Raw genomic sequence first — 25,275 nt, 5'->3', positions numbered from 1 at the left:
GCCACGCCACCTCTGCATGTCTTGTTCCATTTGTTAACAAAAGAGTGACTTGAAACAGTCTTGCATTCCCACATTGTCTGTGGCATGCCATTTTTCTGTGCATTGGGCCTAAAACTGGACCAATAAAATAAACCCAATTAAATTGAAAGAAATTCTCATTATATCATGTCTGGTGCAAGAGAGTGCCTGAAGCAGTGACCTAATCTGGTTGGTGTGAATAGTAGCCCACTTTGCTGTAATGAAAACTAACTGATGGGTTGTGTTTGAAACAAAAAAGCCCACTAACAAGGGAAATTGACAGTGAAACTAGAAGGGAATATCTGAAACATATAATAAGCAAGTCAATGGCCAAAAAGACAAAATAAATCCTCTTCACTAATCTGAATGTGTGCTACGAGGAGTTTCTTAAATGCAGCATTAGCTGTAGGTCCACAAATACTTGTCTTAATTATTGCCACTGCCATCATGTAGTCCTCTTGGAACTCCATTGATCTCTGCCACAAACTGTATTTAGCCTCTAGTTATTCAGTGGCGTTGGTGTATTTTACACTGTAGAGCCAAAGAAACTGATACACCTGCCTAATACCATGTAGCGCCCCCACAAGCATGCTAAAGTGCCACTACACAGTGTGGGATGGGATTGACTAATGTGTGAAGTTCTGCTGGAGGGAACTGATACCATGAATCCTGCAGGGCTGTCCATAAATCCATAAGAATACGAGGGGGCGGAGATCTTTTCTGAACAGCAAATTTCAGGGCATCCCACATATGCTTAATAATGTTCATGTCTGGGGAGTGAGATGGCCATCGAAAGTGTTTAAACTCAGTAGTGTCCCTGAAGTCACTCTGTAATTCTGGACATTCTGGTGGAATTGCCCAAGTCTATATTGGCCACAACAATGCGTTCGCTGTGCTGTTTGTAGTAGCTTACCCGCATTCCTATTGTTTTATTCATTATTAAACCTATTCCTGCATTACCCCCATTTGATTTTGTATTTATAACGCTGTATTCACCTGACCAAAAGTCTTGTACCTCCTGCCACCGAACTTCACTAATTCCCACTATATCCAATTTTAACCTATCCATTTCCCTTTTTAAATTTTCTAACCTACCTGCCCGATTAAGGGTATGACATTCCATGCTCCAATCCGTAGAACGCCAGTTTTCTTTCTCCTGATAACGAATTCCTCTTGAGTAGTCCCCGCCCGGAGATCCAAATGGGGGACTATTTTACCTCCGGAATATTTTACCCAAGAGGACGCCATCGTCATTTATCCATACAGTAAAGTTGCATGCCCTCGGGAAAAATTATGGCCGTAGTTTCCCTTGCTTTCAGCTGTTCGCTGTACCATCACAGCAAGGCCGTTTTGGTTTGTGTTACAAGGCCAGATAAGTCAATTGTCCAGACTGTTGCCCCTGCAACTACTGAAAAGGCTCTTGCCCCTCTTCAGGAACCATACGTTTGTCTCGCCTCTCAACAGATACCCCTCCGTTGTGGTTGCACCTACGGTACAGCTATCTGGATCGCTGAGGCACGCGAGCCTCCCCACCAACGGCAAGGTCTATGGTTCATGGTTCATGCCTATGTCTCTTATATTGTTCTATTTGTCTTAAAGTGCCAGAATCATTGTGGAAGACTGTCTGTTTGTAAATATCAGAATAGGAAGCTGCCTGCCAACAACAAACGTATCCAAAGGTAATTACGGGTAGAAAGTGTGTGTGTGTGTGTGTGGTGGAGATTATGTATTTAATTTGAAATTGAGTGTCTCAGTTTATGTTAGTGACCTTATCTTTACATCTCTACTGAACTTTGCCATCACCTGCAATGTTCATGTGAAGTACGTGTGCTAGTTTTTATGCCATGCTGTCAAGGATTCTCCTTCTAATGGCTCTTTCCGCAATTAAACTCTCGTGTTTCCATACACCATTTCTCCTTTCATCTCTCAAAATCACCTACGGCTTAAGAAACTTCTCTATATCCTTTGCTAGGGATTCACCAGCTTCTCGTTGTGTCCTAAGGTTTTTTCTTCCCCTTCCAAAGTGGTATTCTGCTGCCTACACATGTGGATGGAAAAAATGTAAAACCAGTCCCATACACCCAACTGCAATCTATCACTGCATTACTTTCACAAGCATGTCATACCTGATCAGAGTTTGCTCCATATGAGTCAGTAGCCATGTCATCTACCAGCTGTATCACAGCTACTGTGTAGCGTTCTCTACGCGTCTGACAACTAACCCACTGTCTACATGCATGAAAGGCTGCCACCAAACTATAGCTAACCATGGACTCAAACCTCTGTATGAGCTCTGATTTCTCTTTTTTACTTATTGTGATCATTTCTTGAGGTACACTATCTGGTCAAAAGTATCTGGACATCGTTATGTAATGCAGAATTGACCACTAAATGACATGAGAAGCAGACATACCGATATAAAAGGAGGCACAATGTATTACCAGTACAGAAGCAGTAGTAGTAGCAGAATGCACCAGTCACAAGAGCTACGAAACTTCAAACATGGACTAGGCATTGGATGTCACCTGAATAACAAATCCCTCAGGGACCTTTTTCCCCTGTTTGAGTAAACTTTTGGTGAAACAAGTGCGAAGTGAAAGTGCAAAAGAACAAGCACACTAAAACAAGACCATGCAGACCTCATTTACTTTGGGACAGGGGCTGTCAAACATTGTAGAGGCTGGTTGTAAAAAATGGCATGAAATCATTGGAAGGAATCCCTCGTGAGTTCCAAAGAGCTACCGGCAGCTCAGCTAACATAATGACTATGTGTAGGGAGTTAAAAAGAATCGGGTTCAATAAAAGAGCAGCTCCTCATAAGCCACACATTTCTGTTGTGATACTTGAGATGATGTAAAGAGTGATTCCCTTGGACAGTTTTTTACTAGAAAAGAGTGATTTGGAAGCTAGAGGGTGTGGTGTTAAGGTGTGAAGGTTGTTTTCATTTTTAAGGCGTGGTCCCCTAACTGCACTTAATAAAATGCTAAATGCAGAATTTTGCAGCGTTATGAACTGCATAACAATAGAGGAACAGTTAAGAGATGATTGTTTCAACAAGAAAATGTATGCTGTCAGAAAATAGCATCTGTTAGGCAATGGATTACAAACAGTACCATCCATGAAATAGACTGACCTTCCTGCGAGTCCAATCCTGAACACTGTGGAACACTTTTGAGGTGAACTAGACTGTGGACTTTGCTATGGACCCCAGTGGCCAGTATCACTCAGATTTCTGCTCTTGTGTAAGAATGGGCTGCCATTCCTCCACAGACATTCAGACACCTCATTGTAAGCATCCTGAGGAGTTCAAGTCGTCATGGAAGTGAAGGATGGACACATCCCATATTAATGTCCACTAATAGAAGTCCAGGTACTTTTGATCATATAGTGTTTGTGGGAGAGTCAACATGTGGCATACCTCTTTCTGGAATATATACACTCAGAATTTCAACACTAAATCTCTCCGTAATGTACAGTGCTTCTCTTATAATGTCTGCCACTGGAGTTTAATGATCACCTCCTTATATGATCACCTCACATGTATTAAATTAACCCATTACAAAATAACCTGCTTTTCTTTGGATCTAATTCTCTCTTCTATTAATCTTACATGGTAAGTGTTCAACACGGGCAAGCAATACACAATTATCAGCCAAACAAATGTTTGTAAATAAGTTTTGTAAGTAAATTACATTTCTTTAAGAGTCTTTCAGTGAATCTCAGCCTTGCATCTGTTTTTCCTACAACTGCTTTAATTGTTCTGGACTACATGTCTTATGGTTGTTACTGTGACATTGGCAAAAGTTTAATTAAAACTGTGAACCTTTCTGCCCTTTCAAGTGCAAAATTTTATGTTTGTTTATGTTGAGTATTGATTGCCAGTTCCTCCATCAATTGTCAAAACCGCAAATCCTACCTGCATTTTGCTATAGTCTTATCATATTGCAACTTCCATGTTGACAACAGCATCATCAGTGAACAGCCTCAAGGAGCTTACAATGTTATGCATAGGATTGTTTATATAAATTGCGAAGAGTGCCAGTTTCATAACACTCCTTTATGCTACCCCAAGAAGTTGATTTACTTCTACCAGTTTCAACCCATTAAGAACCACATGTTGTATTTTGTCTGCTAGGAAGTCTTGAATCCCGTAACAAAGCTGATCTAATATTTGATAAGCTCTTACTTTGTTCACTAAGCAACAGTATGGAATTGTATTCAATGCCTTCTGAAACTCAGGAAACAAGGTGTCAATCTGGGTACCTTTATCTGCAGACATCTACCTGTTATGGATGGCCGGTCGGAGTGGCCGTGCAGTTCTAGGTGCTACAGTCTGGAGCCGAGCGACCGCTACGGTCGCAGGTTCGAATCCTGCCTTGGGCATGGATGTGTGTGATGTCCTTAGTTCTAAGTTCTAGGTGACTGATGACCTCAGAAGTTAAGTCGCATAGTGCTCAGAGCCATTTTTTTTGTTATGGATGAATACAACAAACAGCATTTCACAAAATCTGTTTGGCAAACTCTTGTTGTTTCCTATATAACAGCCAATGAATGGCACCTGTCTGCTCCATCCCCACACCCAAATACTTTGGTAACAGTCCCATTTGCTTCATACTGTACCTCCTCCCAGCTGCCACATACCCTCTTTTCCCTGCACCCTCACTTCCCTCCATAGCCTAAGTGCTCTGTAAATCATACACTGATGGAAAAAAAAAATTCGCAATGACAAAAAAATAATTAATGTAGAGTAATGACATTTCAGGAATCCATTTGGCTAGGTAACATATTCCAGTTATTAATATTGCAGTATCACAGGTTAATGCAAATGCTTGATAAACCATTACAAATGTGAAATATTAGCACACTAATAACCAATATAATTGCCAAAATTGTGAATGGAAGCATGCAAACATGCATACATTGTGTTGTACAGGTGCCAGATGTCTGTGTGTGGGATGGAGTTCCATGTCTGTTGCACTTGGTCAGTCAGTACAAGGACCGTTAGTGCTGGAGTTGTTGTCTGATGATGTCCCATATGTGCTTGATTGGAGACAAATCTGGTGATATCAAGCAGACCAAAGGAACATGTTGCCACAATGTAGAGTGGGTTAGGTTACAACAGCAATATGTGGGCAAGTGTTATCCCCTGGAATGCAGTTCATAAATGGCAGTGCAAAGGTTGAATCACCAGACTGATCTACTAATTTGCAGTCAGGGTACGTGGGATAACCACGAGAGTGGTGCTGCTGTCATATGAAGCCACACCCGCAGATCGTAACTCCAGGTGTAGGTCCAGGGTGTCTAGCAAGGAGACAGATTGGTTGCAGGTCCTCACTTGGCCTCCTCCTAACCAACACATGGCGATCATTGGGACCTAGGCAGAACCAGCTTCCATCAGAAAACACAACAGACCTCCACATGGACCTCCAATGAGCTCTTGCTCGACAGCACTGAAGTTGCATAAGGTGGCCCTTTGGGATCAGTGAATGCACACTACAGGGTGTATGGCTCAAAGCTGCCTTGAAGTAACTAATTTGTAACAGTTCATTGTGTCACTGTGGTGCCTAATGCTGCTCAAATTGCTGCAGTAGATGCAGTCCGATGCACCAGAGACATATTTTTGTGGTTGGCAGGAGAGCCAACACCGTGTTACTAGAGGAGGCCGAAAGGCACGCGTTTTAGCTCATGCAGGCTGGTGTGAGGTCTGGAACAGGACAAGGAAATTAGACTTTAGAAAAACGGACGTAGCTGGTGGAATACTTAACTTTAATCCATTAATGATGAATGTTGGATTTGACGGTACATACTTCACAATATCAATAGTAACTGATAACGTCGCCTTGCTAGGTCATAGCAAATGACATAGCTGAAGGCTGTGCTAAACTATCTTCCTGGCAATTGAGAGCGTAGAAGTCAGTGAACCATCACTAGCAAAGTCGGCTGTGCAACTGGGTGAGTGCTAGGAAGTCTCTCTAGACCTGCCGTGTGGCGGTGCTCGGTCTGCAATCACTGATAGTGGCGACATGCGGGTCCGACACATACTATCAGACCGCGGCCAATTTAAAGGCTACCACCTAGCAAGTGTGATGTCTGGCGGTGACACCACACATATACCGAATTTGAAGGTCTTCCCTCACAGTAGTGCCACATGGCCGGCAAGAGCCAGTCTTCTGGCGACTATACATTCTGGTGACCACCGCTGCCAGCAGTTGTGTACAGTGGCTACATTCCTGCCAAGTCTTTCTCCAGTATTGTAGAAGAAACATCCACCTTGTTGTAGCCTTGTTATGTGATCTCCTTAAAACTCAATGAGGTGTTGATAATGATGTCTTTGTCACCTTAAAGGTATTCTTGACTGACTACAACTCACCATGTCCAATCTAAGGTAACTAATGCCCATGATGACTACAGCATGTATTTATAGCAACCCACATTTACATTCTCCTAGCACCACTCTTATGTGACTGATGCTAATTTGAAAGGACATCATCTTTCAGATGTAGGAACACATCTAGCAACTTTTGTTTATGACACACAATTTTTTTTCATCCTCTCCCCTTCGGTGTACTACAGCAGTCACAATTGTCTTGAAAGGTAGCATTTGAATTTTGTGATGTGTATGTGTGTTTTGTGTACTGTGCTGTACTATACTATACTATACTATACTAAAACTAGAAGTGCTGAAATTCGAAAGCTAATGAGCTTATATGACCTTCAAGTGTCCCTTTTTATCTGCAAGTGAGTGATCTTCACTTATGTATATTAGTTCCACCTTTGAATTTCCATCATCGTCATTACATACATTTTATATGTTTTATGTATCCAACAATTACTTTTCTACCATTTAGTGTTTTGCATGTTGTATTTATTCAGCACTTTTTTTTTCAGGCTTCCATTCAGCCAATTGGAAAATTTATTCCCCCTGATGATGTGGATTTACCTTCATCCTCTGGAGTTGATTTGAACAGTGTTGACCTCTGACCTTCATCAGCTCTCACCCAAACAAACTGTAATGACTGTGGTTATCCATACACTAGCGAATAATAGACAAAAAGTTAAACTTACTGAAATTACTGAGCTGGTGCCACCACTTAAAAGAAAGTTCTGAAACTTGAGTCTTCGCAAAGTGGAGTTTCCTCTTTTTCAGCAGAAAAGTAAAATGAGACGGCAGCAAAATAAGTTGTTCATAATTCCACATTAACATTAAGAAAAGTAAAATGCAATAGAGAAGCTTATACACTTGTTAAATTCCACTACTGCTATTACCATGTTTAACATGTGTAGGTTTGTGTGTATTGTATCATCTTCTTAAACATTCTTGTTTTTCCTCCTCCACCTCTTTAGATTCTGCAAGAGATTTCTGTAATTCAAGTGCCCAAGACCCAGCACACCTCTGTTTTTGCAAATGTTATCACCAATTCTTTAATATTTATTATCTTTAATGCAAATATTTTATGTATGATTTAAAGAAAACGTTATTTTTATTTTAAAAATTAATGTCTTCTTCAAATGCCACATGTAGAGTCCAAAATTAGAATCAGGTCTTATAAATTTTTATTGTTGCCGATGTGAAAATTATTGCTGTGTATCCTTGTCTCAGTAGTTACAGGTCAAAGGGTGAAAGAAATTAACAACACTTGTTTCATTTAGCAGTTCTCTAAAAAGTTTTAAGTTACTATTTTGGTATGAGAAAGAATTTTTATTTTAGAACCAACTATTTCATCAAAACATGCTGGCCAATGTTTTATTTTAATGGACATTACTAGTATGATTTGTATATTATTACTTTTCTAGTCATAAGGAAACATAGGTTTTTGTATGTATTTTTCTGCAAATTATGTAAAGTGAATGATGATGACAATTTTACTTGTAATGTGGTTTGAGTGTAATGAACTGTGTTTGGAGAAGAGTAAGTAGTGGAAGTAGGTGATTGGTTGTTTCACATTAAATATGACTTGAAGTGAATCACATAATTTTGTAAGATCTTTCAACATTAATGCTCAGGATTTCCTAAATTAAAATGTTTAATAATTACAAGATTGTAATATATACATGTTGACTGGACAATTATTTATAATGCAAAAGTAAAAGAAGACCTTCAAATACATCAGAACTAACTGTAACTTATATATTTTGTACATTAATTTTTATAGATTTGTGGTGGTATCATTATATCAGTTTCAGTGAAAGTGTGGTGCTATGAAAACTTTCACGTTTTTATAACTGTTCTTCAGTTTAGTTGTTCTTATTTAGAATTAGTTAAACTAACTATCTTGTTGCACAATATAATCATTTATTACAGTAACAAAAATTCCATACAATATCATTGTGTTTTTAAACCAACAGAATCCAGTTTACAGTTGCAGGTAATGACAACATAATCACACCTTACATAATAGTAACAAGTGTTATGTAATGCATAATGAAGTTAGTAATTTTTTTGTGACACTTCAGTGTATCAATTTTTTACAACTATACGATATACATATTCATATCTAGAATGGTTGAGTAGCTGCTCACAACGAAGTGAGCATTGATTTTATGTAACTGTGTTTATGTTACTTTCATTATTTATTTAATCATTGCCAAAAGGTTTGTTTATGGTGTACAGTGTGATTAAGATTGTATGTTAAATTATTAGTGTCATTGTGTGCATTTATTTTAGAGTATTACGAATGGTTAGTGTTATATATCCTATTCCAGCAAATGTTACTGTAAGTAAAGTAGCCTCAAAGTTAGACTTACATTACAGAAATGTAAAAACACTGTACCAAGAAATATTTTACGAAGTATTTCAATTTTTGTATCAGTCCCTATGTATCTGCTGCTTTGGGAAAATACACAATGAAATTTATTCCAAGAGTATTTTGTTCACTGAATTTTTAGAATGCCTTAAAACTATGCAGTACCTGTTTGATATTAATTAATTAATTTTCAGTATTGCTATTATTTACATTATGCCTAAGTGGGCTGCTTGCAGTTATATTTTCCATTATATATTCTAACTTCCAGTGACTAAGCTCTGAGAATAAGACAGTCATGAATATTTTTCTTGCATTGCTATCACCAACACCACAACCGAAACCACGACCACCACCACCACATAAAGGCCATGTCTTGTTGCCACAGCTATCCTTTTCTAACCAAGCGAGGTGGTTCAGTAGTTAAGCACACTGGACTCACATTCAGGGGGAGGAAAGTCAAATCCTTGTCTGCCCATCCAGATTTAGATTTCCATGATTTCTCTAATCAGCTAAGGCATATACCATGGTTGTTTCTTTGTGAGAGTATGGCCAGTTTCCTTCCCCATCCTAACCTAATCCAAGTTTGTGCTCTGTACTGCTCTCATTGTTGACAGTACATTAACCTCCAATCTTCTTTCCTTTTATTCTTTTCTATGTTGCAGTGCCCTCTATGTTTCTTAATAATATTGAATTTTTGTCAACTCTGGTAAATTTAGTATTGCTTTCTGTTGTGACCTCCTCTGTCTTTCCTACAAATATTTTTTCTGTCTACACACAATTTGTTAAAAAAAATTGAGACAAAGTAAATGAACAAAAAGTTTAATTTTCTCTTTTGAATGGTAAGTAGACAGACAGTAAGTCGAGTCCCATGTACAGCAAACTCCACATGCCACCACTACGTCCACATGCCACCATTGCAGCACAACATCAACATCTGTGGCCGACAGAGGTTGCTGGCCTCAGCAGCACAAGGTACCAGCTCAGCAGCAGTACCAGGCAGAAGCTGCTGCCCTTACAACAGTCCCAGCAAGGAATAATGAAGAGACACATGCATGCTTCACTATGCATTGTATCAATCATGGTCAATAAAGTTCTTTGTAACTGCTAACAGTGTCAGCACTGGACCTCGCAGCCTGTCACTACCATTCACCTCCCCTCCCCTCCACCTTAATCAGTTAAACTTTATACAGTGCACTACATATAAATACAGACATTATTACATTACTATGATTTTGGTAAAATATATGGAATTATATATATTTTTTCAGTAGTAGATAGAAATATGGTTTCCAGTGACAATGTGTATATACCAGAAATGAAATAGGCAAAAAAGGGTTAAAAAAAGGTATCCTGAGCAAAATGCAAAAATAAGGAAATTAAAAAGGAACAGAAATGAAGATTACTGCTGTGCTAGGCATGTTTTGAAGCTGTCAAAGGAACTTAGATTCTTTGCCTGCAAATGTGTAAACAATGTCCAGATGCTGTGAACAACGAAACATGACGTACAGATTTTGAGGACGACAATGAACTACAACAGAAACTAAGACTGTGTTTATTACTTCTATGATACACCAGGAGCCAATTAAATGGAAAAAATGCACTGCCTGAAAGAAGTAAATTCTCAACAGTTCAGAGGTTTGTTGTGATATTTTTGTGCAGACATTTCACATTTCTTCTCAAAAAGTAAACACAGCACTACTAAAGGTTACCTCTACTAATATTTCTGGCAAAGGAAGATGGAAAAGTGGTCATAATAAAGTTGATGATGAGTGTATTCAGTAAGCGATAAACCAAAAAAATAAAACTCCTAGATACAAATCACATTTCTGTTGAAATTTAAATCATAAGGAATATTTTGAAACCCACTTAACAATGGGACTTATGTGTGAACACTAAAAGTTAGAAATAACAATCCAGTAAGCATGTCAAAGTATAAAGCCATGTTCTACAAGTACTTCAACATAAAAATGCAAGCACTGAGAAAGGATACTTGCTAACAGTTGCGATTCACTCCATACAAAACGTAGTCAGAGGACGATAAAATATAAAAAGAAGCACTGAATTTAGAACATAAAAATCACTTAAGATGAAACAAAATATGCAAAGGACCAAAAGAGGGTGAAGGACTTGAAATGACCACATCTGGTCTTGAGAAGACGTTGCTGTTACCAAGAATCCCAACCAACATTACATTCTGTAAAAAACAGTTATGGGTGTATAAATATAGAGTTTACTCTGGCAAAACAGGAAAAAGGTTTTGCTTTGTTTGGGTCAAAGCTACCACTATTCAAGGTGTCCAAGAAGCAGGTTCATGTCTCAAGTAGTATATTGAGAACAATGTGAAGAAAGCATTACAGAGTTCATTTTGTGGGTAGAATCTTGCAGTGGCCAAAACCAAAATACCGTTGATGTTGAAGGCTATAAGGGAAACTTGCCCATCTCTTACTTCAGTTTCTCTGAGATAACTCACACCTGGGCACACATTTCTGCCAAATGATGCGGATTTCAGTGATGTTGAATGAGCTTCAAAAATTCACAAATGCATTTATCTTCCAAATTAGTACCTAAATGTTATGGAAACCTGTAAAAAAAAAAAATCCTCTTGATCCAACTTTAATGGAGACAAGCGATTTTGTTGGACATTCTAAAATGGAGAATCGCATTGTGAATCATAAGGCCGATACCACAAGAAAAAAAATTAATTTGTTACAAATACATGAAGTAATGTTGAAAAAGCAAGATCCATTCAAGCTGTACATAAAAGCCGACAATGTTGAACCACTATGGTCTCAAGGGAAAGTCATCTATGAGGTCACCCATTAAGTAATGCACCACATTCATTTTCTTTGACAATTCTTTATTGAACATAATGAGAATTACACACATGATAGAATGGTGTTTTATCTTAATTTCCATATAATCTCCGTCTCGTTCTATGGCCTTCCTCCAGCGCAAAACAAAGATGTGTATGCCTGTCAGTACCAATCCTTGTCCTGGTGGCATAGCCAGTGCTTCATTGTGTGAATCACCTCCTCATCGTCTTCAAAATGTCTTCAATGAATGGCATCCTTTAATGACCCAAACAAGTGGAAGTCCAAGGGGGCTAGGTCAGGTGTGACAGCTGTGGATGGTCTTCCCAATTGCTGCAAATCGTGGAACTCCGTCGAACCACCTTCTGATGGCCTCACCCTCTGAGCCCAGCGACTAACTGTACTTCTGTCGACAGCAGGTACTCCATAGACTCTGCACAAGCATTTGTGAATATTCTGCATAATTTCTTTCTCTGCAGAGAGAAATTCAGTGACGGCTTTTTGCTTGTGATGTACATTATCTACAGCCACCATTTTGCAACTGTCCTCCAGCTATGCTACCGGTCGGAAGTGACAGAAACTTGGCACACTCACTCAGAAGACTTCAAACAGTACATATGTAACATTTTGCATTCATAACATTGTTTTCGGCTGAGAAAAAAATGTGGTGCATTAATTTCTGGGCAACCCTTGTATCTAGACCTAAACCTGAAGATCTGAAATCTATGTTGCATTTCATTCCAGTGATCCCAAACACTTTTATCATTCTCTTATTGGAGGTGGTCAAGTCATTTGTGGCATCAAAGGGTTTAATGGTGTAATCAGTTTTCAAGAAGATAGATAATTATGCCAAAAACAAAACAAGTAAAATGTCTAGCTGAGGAACAGCCCACATCTACAAGCTACAATCCAATGGTTCGAGTTGGCCAATTCTTTTTTAAGGAAAACAGTTGACAAGAGAAAAGGTACAGAAATCTGGAAGTCTGAATTCTTTACTCAATATTAATTTATTTAAAGTCACAGAATTGCTTCTCATTCACAAATTGTCGTACAAATGATTAAAACAAATTTAGTCTTTCAGTACAATATCTTTCAGTAAGGTCGGTGAGCAGCAGAGCTGACATCTTTTTTTTTATGCAGTCACGGAGCCAAACACTTTTTTCTTTATTTTTTATCTCTTATCTTGTGCAACTATTTCATGCGGCAAGATTAGCTTCTTCACAACTATTATAGCTGCCAAAACTTTCATTTTACACACGACTACAGCACTCACAAAACGACGAAACTTAAAGTGTACACTGGTGGTGCTGTGTCTACGGACACGTACGCAGCTACTTGCGGGCAACTCGTTACACTCAATGAGTGGTGCAGATGAGTTCCTGGAGCTATTCTGCATGTGGAGGGTGTCACATTGTCCTGCTGGAACTGCCCAAGTCTATCGGAATGCGCAATGGACATCAATGGATGCATGTGACCAGACAGGATGCTTACGTATGTGTCACCTGTCAAGAGTTATATCTAGACATATCAGGTGTCCCATATCACTTCAACTGCACACGACCCAAGCCATTACAGTGCTCTACCAGCTTGAACAATCCCCTGCAGACATGCAGGGTCCATGGATTTATGAGGTTGTCTACACGTCTATGTGCTTAATACAATCTGAAACAAGATTTGTTTGAACAGGCAACATGTTTCCAGTCATCAACAGTCCAATGTCGGTGTTGACGGGCCCAGGTGAGGTGTAAATCTTTGTGCTGTGTAGTCATCAACAGTACCCAAGTGGGTCCTGAAAGCTCATATTAATGATGATCTGTTGAACAGTTCGCATGCAGACACTTGTTGATGGCCCAACAATGACATCTACAGCAATTTGCACTTATGCCTTGTTGAAAAATTCTCTTCAGTGGTTGTTGGTCCCTTTCTTGCAGGTTCTTTTTCCGGCCGCAGTGACGTCAGAGATTTCATGTGTTACCGGATTCCTGATATTCCCGGTACACTTGTGAAATAAGCATATGGGTAAATCTCCACTTTATTGCTACCTCAGAGATGCTGTGTGCTAACTATAATACCATGTTAAAACTCACTTTAGTCCTGATAACCTGTCATTGTAGCAGCAGCAACCAATCTAACGACTGCACGAGACAGTTGTCTTATACAGGCATTGCCGACCACAGCACCCTATTCTGCTTGTTTAGATATGCCTGTGTTTGAATATGCATGCCTATACCAGTTTCTTTGGTGCTTCAGTGTATATAAGGCATTATTTCCAATCTAACGACTGCACGAGACAGTTGTCTTATACAGGCATTGCCGACCACAGCACCCTATTCTGCTTGTTTAGATATGTCTGTGTTTGAATATGCATGCCTATACCAGTTTCTTTGGTGCTTCAGTGTATATAAGGCATTATTTCCGTAGTGGTACAGATCGATATATCTTGTAATCTTTTAAGGTGTTAAATGTAATTGTAATAACAATACACACAAAAACAAATGGTATTCCACGCAACAAGTAAAGGATTTGAATATTTCAGGTATCTCAATCACAGAGTTATGTTTAAGTGTCAGTGTTTCAAAATGAACTAAACTGGAGGTGTACCACTATTGAAATAAGTCCTTCACACAATCATGTCATTTCCATTCTTTCAAGTTTAGGCAAACTTTGAATGACTCTATGACCACTGGATCTGAATATAGTGGTTAATATACACATTATATTAACTGGTAAATATAAATATACAGCAACAGAAAGACTACTTCATCTGTCCAGAACTAATATGAACTCATTTACAGGCATGGCCCAGCTTATAGTGCTTGTGCAAACACCAAAAAGTTAATCTCATTAATTCCACATATCTTAAAATTTTTTATTATACAGTGGCGACCATGACAGAATCGAACATTTCATTATAAGCAATATGTTGATTACAGTAGACGAAATTAATGACACTTCAAGGCAAAGGAATATTTTAAATGAAAGTAGTACGTGTAGCACAGACGCAGATACTGACAGGTGTAGGCCAGAAATGACTATGGAAGATACGCAAGCCTTAACGGGAGTACAAATGGACATGAACGCAATGATTACAGACATGAACACATTAAATTAAAAAATGTCAGGTTTAGAAACAATACAAACAGACATGAACACAACCAATTCAAAGATGGTTAGTTTAGACACAATACAAACAGACATGAATAATATGAAAGCAGACATGACCACAGTAAAGTCCGAGATAGGGAAGGTAAATAGAAACATGACACACATTTCAGGAGAGGTAAAAAATTTGCGCACAGAACTCAATAATCTGGATACGAATATTGCATAGCAGATTTCGCAAATCTCCATGGAAGTGGATAGGAAAATTAATGAACGAGTAACAAACTTCAGGTCATGATATGAGTGAGAAATTAAAAGGCATAGTGGAAGAAAAAACTGAAACAATAACACGCATATATGGACAGGAAATATCCGGAATCATAGAAATGCAGAATAGTTTACATGTAATGCAAAAGAATACACAGGTTAACATAGATCATGTACAATCAGAAGTAGCGAAGCTACATTCTTTCTGTGATGACTTACCAGAAAATGTAGAGAAAATCACAGTGGAGATAGGATTACTTAAGTTAGAGCATAAAAAATCAACTTAGACACTGTGCAAGTTTACGAAACAGTAAAAGGGGAATAAAAAGGATTAAAACACAATGCTCGCGGAAAAATGTGTACGCGAACAGCATACTTATGTGGAAGCGGTAAACGAAGTAATGGGGGACAAGGAAGGAGAAATTTTAAAGCGTGTAGAACACGATATCAAACAGGTAGAACAAAGATTAACGGACGAAATAGTTAACAAACAATGATAATATCACCACCAGGAGCACAAGCGGAGCTATAAAGAGCCATCTGCTGGTGAGAAAAATCAGTGGCGCAGTCAACAATGTCCAACCCGCGCCGCATGACCGCATGCCGATGCGAGCATCGGGCAAAACTTTTATGAGATAGATACATTATCACTGCACGCAAATGCTGTTTCGTCCTGCTGGACAGCATTGTTAATGGATTATTTTAATAAAACATCAACATGTTTCCTATATTTTCAAATGAAACAAAGCGAACGCACCTGGTAGTGTTTGTCTGAGCCTTTAGGAATTTACTGCCAACGACTTGGACAGAAGCTCAAAAGATCAACTATCTGGTAGGACACACAGAAGGCGACGCCCTTCTGTGGGCTACAGAGATGTTGGAACTCTGTGAGACATATAATCAATTTGAGAATGCATTTTTAGATAAATACTGATCAACAGCTATCTAGGAGAGATTAAGACAAGAGGTATTTAACCAAATATCATATCATCCAAAATTCGCGGGGGAGGGGGGGAACTATTTTGAAACAGATCTAAACAGGACCCGCTACTGGAATAATCTGATATCTCATATCGACGTATTGAAAATCTTAAAGAACAAGTTGCCTGAAAATGTTAGGGAAAAATTAGTAACCATTCCCGAATATGATCTCGAGTATTTTCTCTCAGTGCTCGACTCAATAGATCTAATTATCGTAATGGTAATGAACACAACCTAAATGGGAGGAGCAACCATGGTAACGGCAATGAATTTGGAAACTATAATGGTCATGTGTGTATGAATGAATGGCATCCTTATGCACCGCCATGCCACAGGTGAAATCAGTACAATTGGTTTACATTAGCCACAGGGTGGCCGAAGGTACGAAAATAAATATCAACCCCGTCTGTACAGCAATGGCCGAGACAGGAGAAATTCGAGAGAAAACTTTGATACTAGGCCACAAGGAAATGCATAATACCAGAATCGGAATATGGAACACAGGGATCGGAGAGAGAACCGGCAGCCAGTACAGTCAAACTGAAACAACCGGGACATGAACTGGTGAGCACACGAACGTACGGTGAACACAGTAGAAGTGACGGCAGAAAAGGAAACAATAGCTTTATTGCCCCCAAGAAATAACAATAATCAAGCATGACTAGAAGCAGAAGGTAATGAACTGTCAGTGTGCCACAGCAATAATATTAGCAATATAAACACTAACATGAAAAGAAATAAAGAGGAAGTAGACACTGAAACAAACTTACACATACAGAATATCTGTAATCTGCTTTTGAGGTACGATAGATAAGGAAGAAGAAATGAAAGCAGATTTGTTTACTGAAGAGAAAGACACAACACGCAAGGTAAGTGAAATAATTCAAGCAAAAATAAATGTAAAGGTGGGAAACATGTATGTACCAGTTGTTTTGGTTACTGGCATGTCAACAAGCCTGATGTCAACTGGCATGTTTAAAGAGATAGTGTGAGAAGTAAATGTACTCACACTACCTGAAGGGAACTGTATGATCATAACGGAGATGGGAAGTAAATCTAAAGTTATAAAATTGCAGGCCAGCATACCCCTCAGCATATGTGATGTAATTTTGCAGTGTACTTTCTTGTTGGTAGACACACTTCTAGGTGCAACACGTGGGAAATGAGCTAAGTAAATATGAAAACCAACCAATACATGCACAATGTAATTACATGAACTTAACCAAAAAACTGAGGTATGTACTGTATGTTGAAAAAGCGATATGGAGAAATAATTGAAATTTCACTGCTGGATAATACTTGAAAGTAGAGAGAGTGTGAAAGATTTTAGATTCAACTGGAGGTATTAATTAGTTAATCCACGTTTGTGGTGACATATCATACATGGAGTGCAACTAGGAAGAGAATGAAAGTGTATTAGAGTAATATGAGTTTATTTATATTTGTGGGAAGAAATAAATAGGGTGGTGATGCTAGTGTCAAAACCACAGAGGTAATACCTGCGTATAAATAGATATTTATGTGGAAGATTTTTAATGAATAATGAATATGAATATTACAGGGGTACCTAGGAAAGGACCACGAAGATGATGTAAGAAAGAATAGATTATATAGTTTTAAGTCTCAGTATGAATGATTATAAGAGAATCGAGGGCGAAGTATGATGATGCATGTATGGTAACTAATTGTGAAAATGATCATCTTGAAGGAGTGAAGAGTAAAGAAGAGACAGTGAAGTCAGTAGTACAAGGGTACACAGTACAACACACATCACAGCACAGTAATTTGCTACACATACATCAGAATGTAAAACAACTTGGTATGAAAAATATTTCCTTAGCAACTAACTGTTACAGCTTCAGCAACTATAAGGTGAATATAAATGAAAATATGATATACAATTCATGCGAGGCATGAACACAAAATGCAGTGAAACAATATTTTCTACACCGAGTTCTAGACACACGCAGAAGTGAAAGCAGTACTTTAACATAAGCACCTTTATCTTTATCAGGAATGAATTATAAGTGGAATTACATGACAAAAATACAGTAAAATTACGTCACATGTTACGAAGGTAAACACGTATATTTCGTTGCATCAATAAGGCAGATATACGGCTTGAAATATGTGTACGTGAATGTGAAATATTACGACGATTAACAAGCAGTGATGAAGTCAGGATTGTAAAGGTATAAAACATTCCCCATACTCGCTCACAAGCAAGCACGTGTCATTATTGTACATAGTATGAAGATTTATCAAATGTCAAGGATAGAATAAGTACACTAACAACACACTACAAGTAGCAATCGTAGAAGTAGCTTGATCTCTGAAGCAAACCCTAGCAAATCCTCTTTTTTCCATGTAGTGAATAGTGCTGGAACGTACTTTCTATGTGTAGTTGTGAAGGTAATAATGCGCAGAAGGTCACTCCTACAAGACAAGAAAAGAAAATGCAAATATTCAGAATAAATAGAAGATTCCTTCTGATTTACATATATAACTGCGTAAGATGGAATGAAGTGATACAAAAATAGTAAGGCTTGATAACAGTGAAAATAATGGCTGAGCTTTGATAAGAGTAGACACTACAGCCTAGTGAAGTGAATACAGCGGTGAGATGCACGTGCGACGGAGAAATCAGAGGCTATCCACATAACCACTAAATGATGTGTGAAGACCGCCCAACTGCAATGCACAACAGAACATACTGCCAAGTCCTGCAGTCTGGCGCCTACCTTCAATTTCGCGGGCAGAAAACTTTGTCAAGGTGCAAGATGAGGTTTTGGTGTTCTTGGGGTTGAGCTTTGGAGCCGAATCTGTCGTAACCCGTCTCCGGACTGGACGGCATATACAACACAAGACTTCATAAGCCTGGAGCGACATTACAGTGAATGTGCAGGCAGTGCTGGTGCTCATGTGGCACAGACGTCACTGTGGTGAGTGCGGTGAACAATGAGCTGCTTCAGGCTATATGTACAGCGAACAATGAGATAGCATGTGTTGAAAGGACACATTCTCAGAATTGCCAATGAACCAAAAGCAAGTGAGAAAAACAATTTTTAAACCAGCTTGAAAGGGCCGTTTAAGAAATTTAAAATTTTTTCTCTGTTCACACCACACAGCTTAACGAATGTAAGTATAAATAATAAACTAAGACAGAAGCACAACATGGACATGCAATTATGTAATATAAATATATGTGAATGTATTTAAATAAAATAGAAAGAAACTTCCACATGGGAAAAATATATTAAAAACAAAGATTCCAAGACTTACCAAGCGGGAAAGCGCCGGCAGACAGGCACATGAACAAAACACACAAACACACACACAGAATTATGAGCTTTCGCAACTGGCAGTTGCTTCGTCAGGAAAGAGGGAAGGAGAGGGAAAAATGAAAGGATGTGGGTTTTAAGGGAGAGGGTAAGGAGTCATTCCAATCCCGGGAGCGGAAAGACTTCCCTTAGGGGAAAAAAAGGACAGGTGTACACTCGCACACACACACACACACACACACACACACACACACACACACATATCCATCCGCACATACACAGACACAAGCTTGTGTACACCTGTCCTTTTTTTCCCCTAAGGGAAGTCTTTCCGCTCCCGGGATTGGAATGACTCCTTACCCTCTCCCTTAAAACCCACATCCTTTCATTTTTCCCTCTTTCCTGATGAAGCAACTGCCAGTTGCGAAAGCTCGTAATTCTGTGTGTGTGTTTGTGTGTTTTGTTCATGTGCCTGTCTGCTGGCGCTTTCCCGCTTGGTAAGTCTTGGAATCTTTGTTTTTAATATGTGAATGTATTTATATTAAAAACAAAGATTCCAATACTTACCAAGTGGGAAAGCGCTGGTAGATAGGCACAATGAATAAAACACACAAACACACACACAGAATTTCGAGCTTTCGCAACCGGCGGCTGCTTCATCAGGAAAGAGGGAAGGAAAAGGAAAGATGAAAGGATGTGGGTTTTAAGGGAGAGGGTAAGGAGTCATTCCAATCCCGGGAACAGAAAGACTTATCTTAGGGGGAAAAAAGGATAGGTATATACTTGCGCGCGCGCACCCACACCCACACATATCCATCCATACATACACAGACACAAGCAGACATGTGAATGTATATATGTGTATGAATTTGTAGGTATACTTGTAGTGGCATAAGGGTATTAAAACTCCATTGAGGTGCACAAAATGACCAAATTATGAGACCCAACATAAATACGGCTACTGTATACTGTCTCCCTAAATAAAGATACTTATTTCCGACAGTATACCATGAGGAGAGGGTGGAATATGGGGTGGGGGGTGGGGGGTGGGGGGAATGTACGACAGGATACAGTAAGGGGGCATTTGTGACATACCTTTTCCACATCTTGCTTTTATGTTTTCGTTTAATAGTGGTAAAGAGAAAAGGTGAAGTGGTAGCCAGCATAAAGCCTGCGCCTACCATAATGTATTTTTGATTTTCAAATGTTAAAAAACATAAGATATTTTTCCTGTTTCTTGGCAAGCGGAAGGGCTCACACTCTGTTAATGAACGAAGGTAGACGGATGTTATTTTAGAGCATAATCGGCAGTAGCAATTTTGGTTATGAGAATAAGTGAAAAGTCTGTACTTTTGATGTGTGTAGAATTAATAATACATTCATATTTCATTAGTGAGAAATTGTGTTATTATTCCAAGCAGTACTGTAATAGAGAAGAATTGAAGACGCCCACCTGTGTACTTCAGTTATCACGAAGATCTGATTACCATATCATGGACACGGTCAAGATTTTATAGGTGGAGACAGCGATCGGACGTAGGTAAGCATAAATATATAGCAAGAGAAAGATTATTTCATCCATGCAGAACTAATATGAACTCATTTACAGGCATAGCCCAGCTTATTGTGCTTGTCCAAGCACCAAAAAATTGATCTCATTAATTCCATATATCTTAACTTTTTTTAAATTATATATATTTTTATTATATTATACCGTTCACTACCTCAACCTGCCACCAAAGGTGAATGGTCTGAAGACAGTCTTAAAAATAGACTGAAACCAGTCACTATTTTAATAAACATTTATATCTGATCAAGATTGTTTTAACTTTTTTTTTTACAAGTATTTAACTTAGATTTAGCAAGACATGTGTTTCTGAAAAAGAGCAACTTGTTACTTTTATGTAAATCTCAAGTGTTATGAAACCTTTCCTGAAGGTATCTGTACAAAGATATAATGTGAACAATGAACAGTTCACACAAGAAAGGAACAGAAGCTCTTGAAATTTGGTGCTACAGAAGAATGCTAAAAAGCATATAAAATAACTTTAGAAGATACTGAATAAACTGGGTGAAAAGTTTAGTGCACAACTTTATTAAAAGAAGGTATCAGTTCATATGACACACCCTGAGGCATCAAGGGATCGCCAATATGGTAATGGTGTGAAGTGTGGGGCAGGTTCAAATGGATGTAGGTTGCAGTAGTTACACATTGATGACAGTAATCCTGGTCGCTTTTGATGTTTATGGTTGGTGCTATGAACACTCCTCTTTCTGGATGGGAGGAGAAGTGTTCATAGCAACAACTGTCAGTCTGACACCTATTCATTCCTGTAAAATATCTTGTTGTAAAAGTAAATGGGATGCAGAAATGTCATAGGTTCAAGTTATTGACACTTTAAATATCATAAAATTACAAATATACACCAATTACATTCATTTATGAAAATATTCTTACATTTTTATTTTACATTCACTTGTTTAATACCATTACAAAGAACTATAATATATGAAAGAGCATTATGTTTCACTGCTTGGCCTTGTGTTGGGTACTCTTGATGAAACTGTTGCAGGATAACATAACCACAACTCTTTTTGATACTTTGTATCGAGTCCTGTCTTTATTACAGTTATTACTTTTTCAAATAGAAGTGGATCATCATCATCATCAAAAGCTTCTACAGCAACATATTCGTATCTGTCCTTGTCAATCAACTTGCAGACTTGCCGCATACAGTCTCCAAGTGCTCTAAACGAAAGTGGACTGCTTTTGCTCTCTCTAACAATTAAAAGGAAAATGTAATAATTTGGTTTTTGTATAGCAATAAATTTGCCAAGCTTTCTGTCCATTTGCTGATACTGCGGCATTATTCTGAATTTTCTGTCCAATAATTCTAATGTTGAGTTGACCGAGCGATCTGCCGCACAAAGGCACAAAATAGCAGTACCTACATCAATGTCAGCTACTGGCATCTGTGCGCTCTTCAACCAAACATTACTGGTGTGCTTAGGTTTTGATGATTCTGCCGTATCCTAGAATAAAGAAACAAATCATGCAAGTGAATAAATAGTGAAATGTACTACAGGCATTAGTTTCTTGATGGTAACAGTGGTTGAACCTTGTGGCTGTGAATAGAATCAGTTAAAGAAATACAGACGCCAGCAACTTTTAGTGAAGTTTTTAGACAACAACAATATAGCTCAGGCTTTCACTCATCTTCAATTCAAGTCACATAATACATTTACATCTTCCACAGGTGGGAAATGAAGCCACAAATTACAGAACAGAAGGTAACCACAGGTTCAAAACAAATTCAATAACAATCTTATAGTGACAAAAATATAAATATATTACGCCAGTAAAAAATGGGTCTTGGCATAAATAGACATAAACAAAAATTGGCTTGTGGCTGTATTTCTTCAAGTAAAGCATTGCTGGCAGTTGCCATAGTATTACCAATAAATGAATGAAGCTATTCCAAAATCTTATATGAGATTGAGGTGGTAATGTTATTCAGAGTATGCTATCTACCCTGTTAGTGAACACGAAATTTGAAAGATACCTTGAACACAAAAATTCTGAACTTTTAGAACCAACACTGCCTCTCTGACCTGATGAAGTACACAAAACGCAAAAACAGTTCACTGGTAGATAATCTTTTTATAGAATAAGATAAATGTAATCAAATAAAAACTTTTCCTGTTAAGATTGGTCTTTTGGATCAAAATGCACAGCTGCATCTACATCCATACTCCGCAAGCCACCTGACGGTGTGTGGCAGAAGGCACCTTGAGTACGTCTATCGGTTCTCCCTTCTATTCCAGTCTCGTATTGTTCATGGAAAGGATTGTCAGTATGCTTTTGTGTGGGCTCTAATCTCTCTGATTTTATCCTCATGGTCTCTTTGCGAGATATACGTAGGAGGGAGCAATATACTGTATATACTGCTTGACACTTCAGTGAAGGTATGTTCTCGAAACTTTAACAAAAGCCTGTACCAAGCTACTGAGCATCTCTAATGCAGTCTTCCACTGGAGTTTATCTATCATCTCCATAATGCTTTCGCGATTACTGAATTATCCTGTAACGAAGCGCGCTGCTCTCCGTTGGATCTTCTCTATCTCTTCTATCAACCCTATCTGGTGCGGATCCCACACTGCTGAGCAGTATTCAAGCAGTGGGCGAACAAGCGTACTGTAACCTACTTCCTTTGTTTTCAGATTGCATTTCCTTAGGATTCTTCCAATGAATCTCAGTCTGGTATCTGCTTTACCTATGATCAACTTTATATGATCATTCCATTTTAAATCACTCCTAATGCGTACTCCCAGATAATTTATGGATTTAACTGCTTCCAGTTGCTGACCTGCTATTTTGTAGCTAAATTATAAGGGATCTATCTTTCTATGTATTCGCAGCACATTACACTTGTCTACATTGAGATTCAATTGCCATTCCCTGCACCATGCGTCAATTCGCTGCAGATCCTCCTGCATTTCAGTACTATTTTCCATTGTTGCAACCTCTTGATACACCACAGTATCATCTGCAAAAAGCCTCAGTGAACTTCTGATGTCATCCACAAGGTCATTTATGTATATTGTGAGTAGCAATGATCCTATGACACTCCCTTGCAGCACACCTGAAATCACTCTTACTTCAGAGGACTTCTCTCCATTGAGAATGACATGCTGTGTTCTGTTATTTAGGAACTCTTCAGTTCAATCACACAATTGGTCTGTTAGTCCATATGCTCTTACTTTGTTTATTAAACGACTGTGGGGAACTGTATCGAACACCTTGCAGAAGTCAAGAAACACGGCATCTACCTGGGAACCTGTTTCTATGGCCCTCTGAGTCTCGTAGACGAATAGCGCGAACTGGGTTTCACACGACCGTCTTTTTTGAAACCCATTCTGATTCCTACAGAGTAGATTTCTAGTCTCCCGAAAAGTAATTATACTCGAACATAATACATGTTCCAAAATTCTACAACTGATAGACGTTAGAGATATAGGTCTATAGTTCTGCACATCTGTTTGATGTCCCTTCTTGAAAATGGGGATGATCTGTGCTCTTTTCCAATCCTTTGAAATGCAACGCTCTTCTAGAGACCTACTGAACACCGCTGCAAGAAGGGGGCAAGTTCCTTCACGTACTCTGTGTAAAATCGAACTGGAATCCAATCAGGTCCAGCGGCCTTAACTGTTTTGAGCGATTTTAATTGTTTCTCTATCCCTCTGTCGTCTATTTTGATATCTACCATTTTGTCATCTGTGTGAGAATCTAGAGAAGAAACTACAGTGCAATCTTCCCCTGTGAAACAGAGCTAGTTACTGTATATGACACAGCTCGATATAGTAATGCAAAACAGCCTCCTAAATAGTGTGTTCAATTGACAATTTAACAACTGCAAGTTTTAGTGACAACTTGCAACAGTTAGGCAGGGATGAAGAGTGCAGGGAACCAATGCTAATTTAAAACTTAACACATATCTTGATAGCTTTGTGAGTATATCTGGAAACAGTTTCTGTAAGAAAATAGTGAAACATAATTGTAAAAAACCATCCAAAAAGCTGTGGCTTACTAGAGGAATAAAAATACCTTGTAAGCAGAAAAGGGAAATTTATCTTATAGCTAGAAGGGGTATTGATCCAGAAACAGTCGAACTTTATAAAAACTATTGCACGGTATTAAGAGAAGTTTGTGCATTATGTATGAGATTAACACCTCTGATAATAAAATTAAAACAATTTGGAATATTGTTAAAAGGGTAACAGGGCAAGCAGCACAGGAAGACTGAATTTTTATCAAACTCACTGAAAAGTTTGTTAACAAAATGTCAGAAGTAGAATATAGGCTCCAGCTGTTCATTATATGGAAGATGCAATACCTAAGCAATTTGATAAAACTGAAATTCAACCCACCCTTCCTACTGAAATTAGGAAAATAATAAGATCACTCAAAAGTAAAAGCTCACATGGAATCGATGGCACTTCAAACACAGTCCTAAGACTTGTATCCAAAAGGTAAGAATGATTCTCACCCACATATGTAGTACTCACAAAAAG

General features: G+C 38.5%; 2 protein-coding genes across 9 annotated transcripts in view; one reads left to right on the top strand and one right to left on the bottom strand.

Annotated features, from left to right (window-relative positions):
• The window catches only part of LOC126285330 (microprocessor complex subunit DGCR8), a 228,841-nt gene extending 219,961 nt beyond the window's left edge, over nucleotides 1-8,880 (top strand). For all 3 annotated transcript variants that reach the window (XM_049984644.1, XM_049984645.1, XM_049984646.1), the window contains exon 13: nucleotides 6,907-8,880. In XM_049984644.1, coding sequence (XP_049840601.1) covers nucleotides 6,907-6,999 — 93 coding nt within the window. In that variant the 3' untranslated portion in view covers nucleotides 7,000-8,880. The remainder of the gene's footprint in view (nucleotides 1-6,906) is intronic.
• A 12,743-nt stretch (nucleotides 8,881-21,623) lies between these two features.
• The window catches only part of LOC126285328 (uncharacterized), a 152,369-nt gene continuing 148,717 nt past the window's right edge, over nucleotides 21,624-25,275 (bottom strand). For 4 of the 6 annotated variants that reach the window (XM_049984639.1, XM_049984638.1, XM_049984640.1 and 1 more), the window contains one exon: nucleotides 21,624-22,236. In XM_049984639.1, coding sequence (XP_049840596.1) covers nucleotides 21,724-22,236 — 513 coding nt within the window. In that variant the 3' untranslated portion in view covers nucleotides 21,624-21,723. The remainder of the gene's footprint in view (nucleotides 22,237-25,275) is intronic. The other 2 variants (XM_049984643.1, XM_049984642.1) reach the window with 1 other exon arrangement.

The sequence above is a fragment of the Schistocerca gregaria genome, chromosome 8 (genome assembly GCF_023897955.1).
Source record: "Schistocerca gregaria isolate iqSchGreg1 chromosome 8, iqSchGreg1.2, whole genome shotgun sequence".
NCBI lineage: Eukaryota > Metazoa > Arthropoda > Insecta > Orthoptera > Acrididae > Schistocerca > Schistocerca gregaria.
The sequence above is the reverse complement of the archived record's forward strand: the minus strand, read 5'-3'. Positions and strand labels throughout refer to the sequence as shown.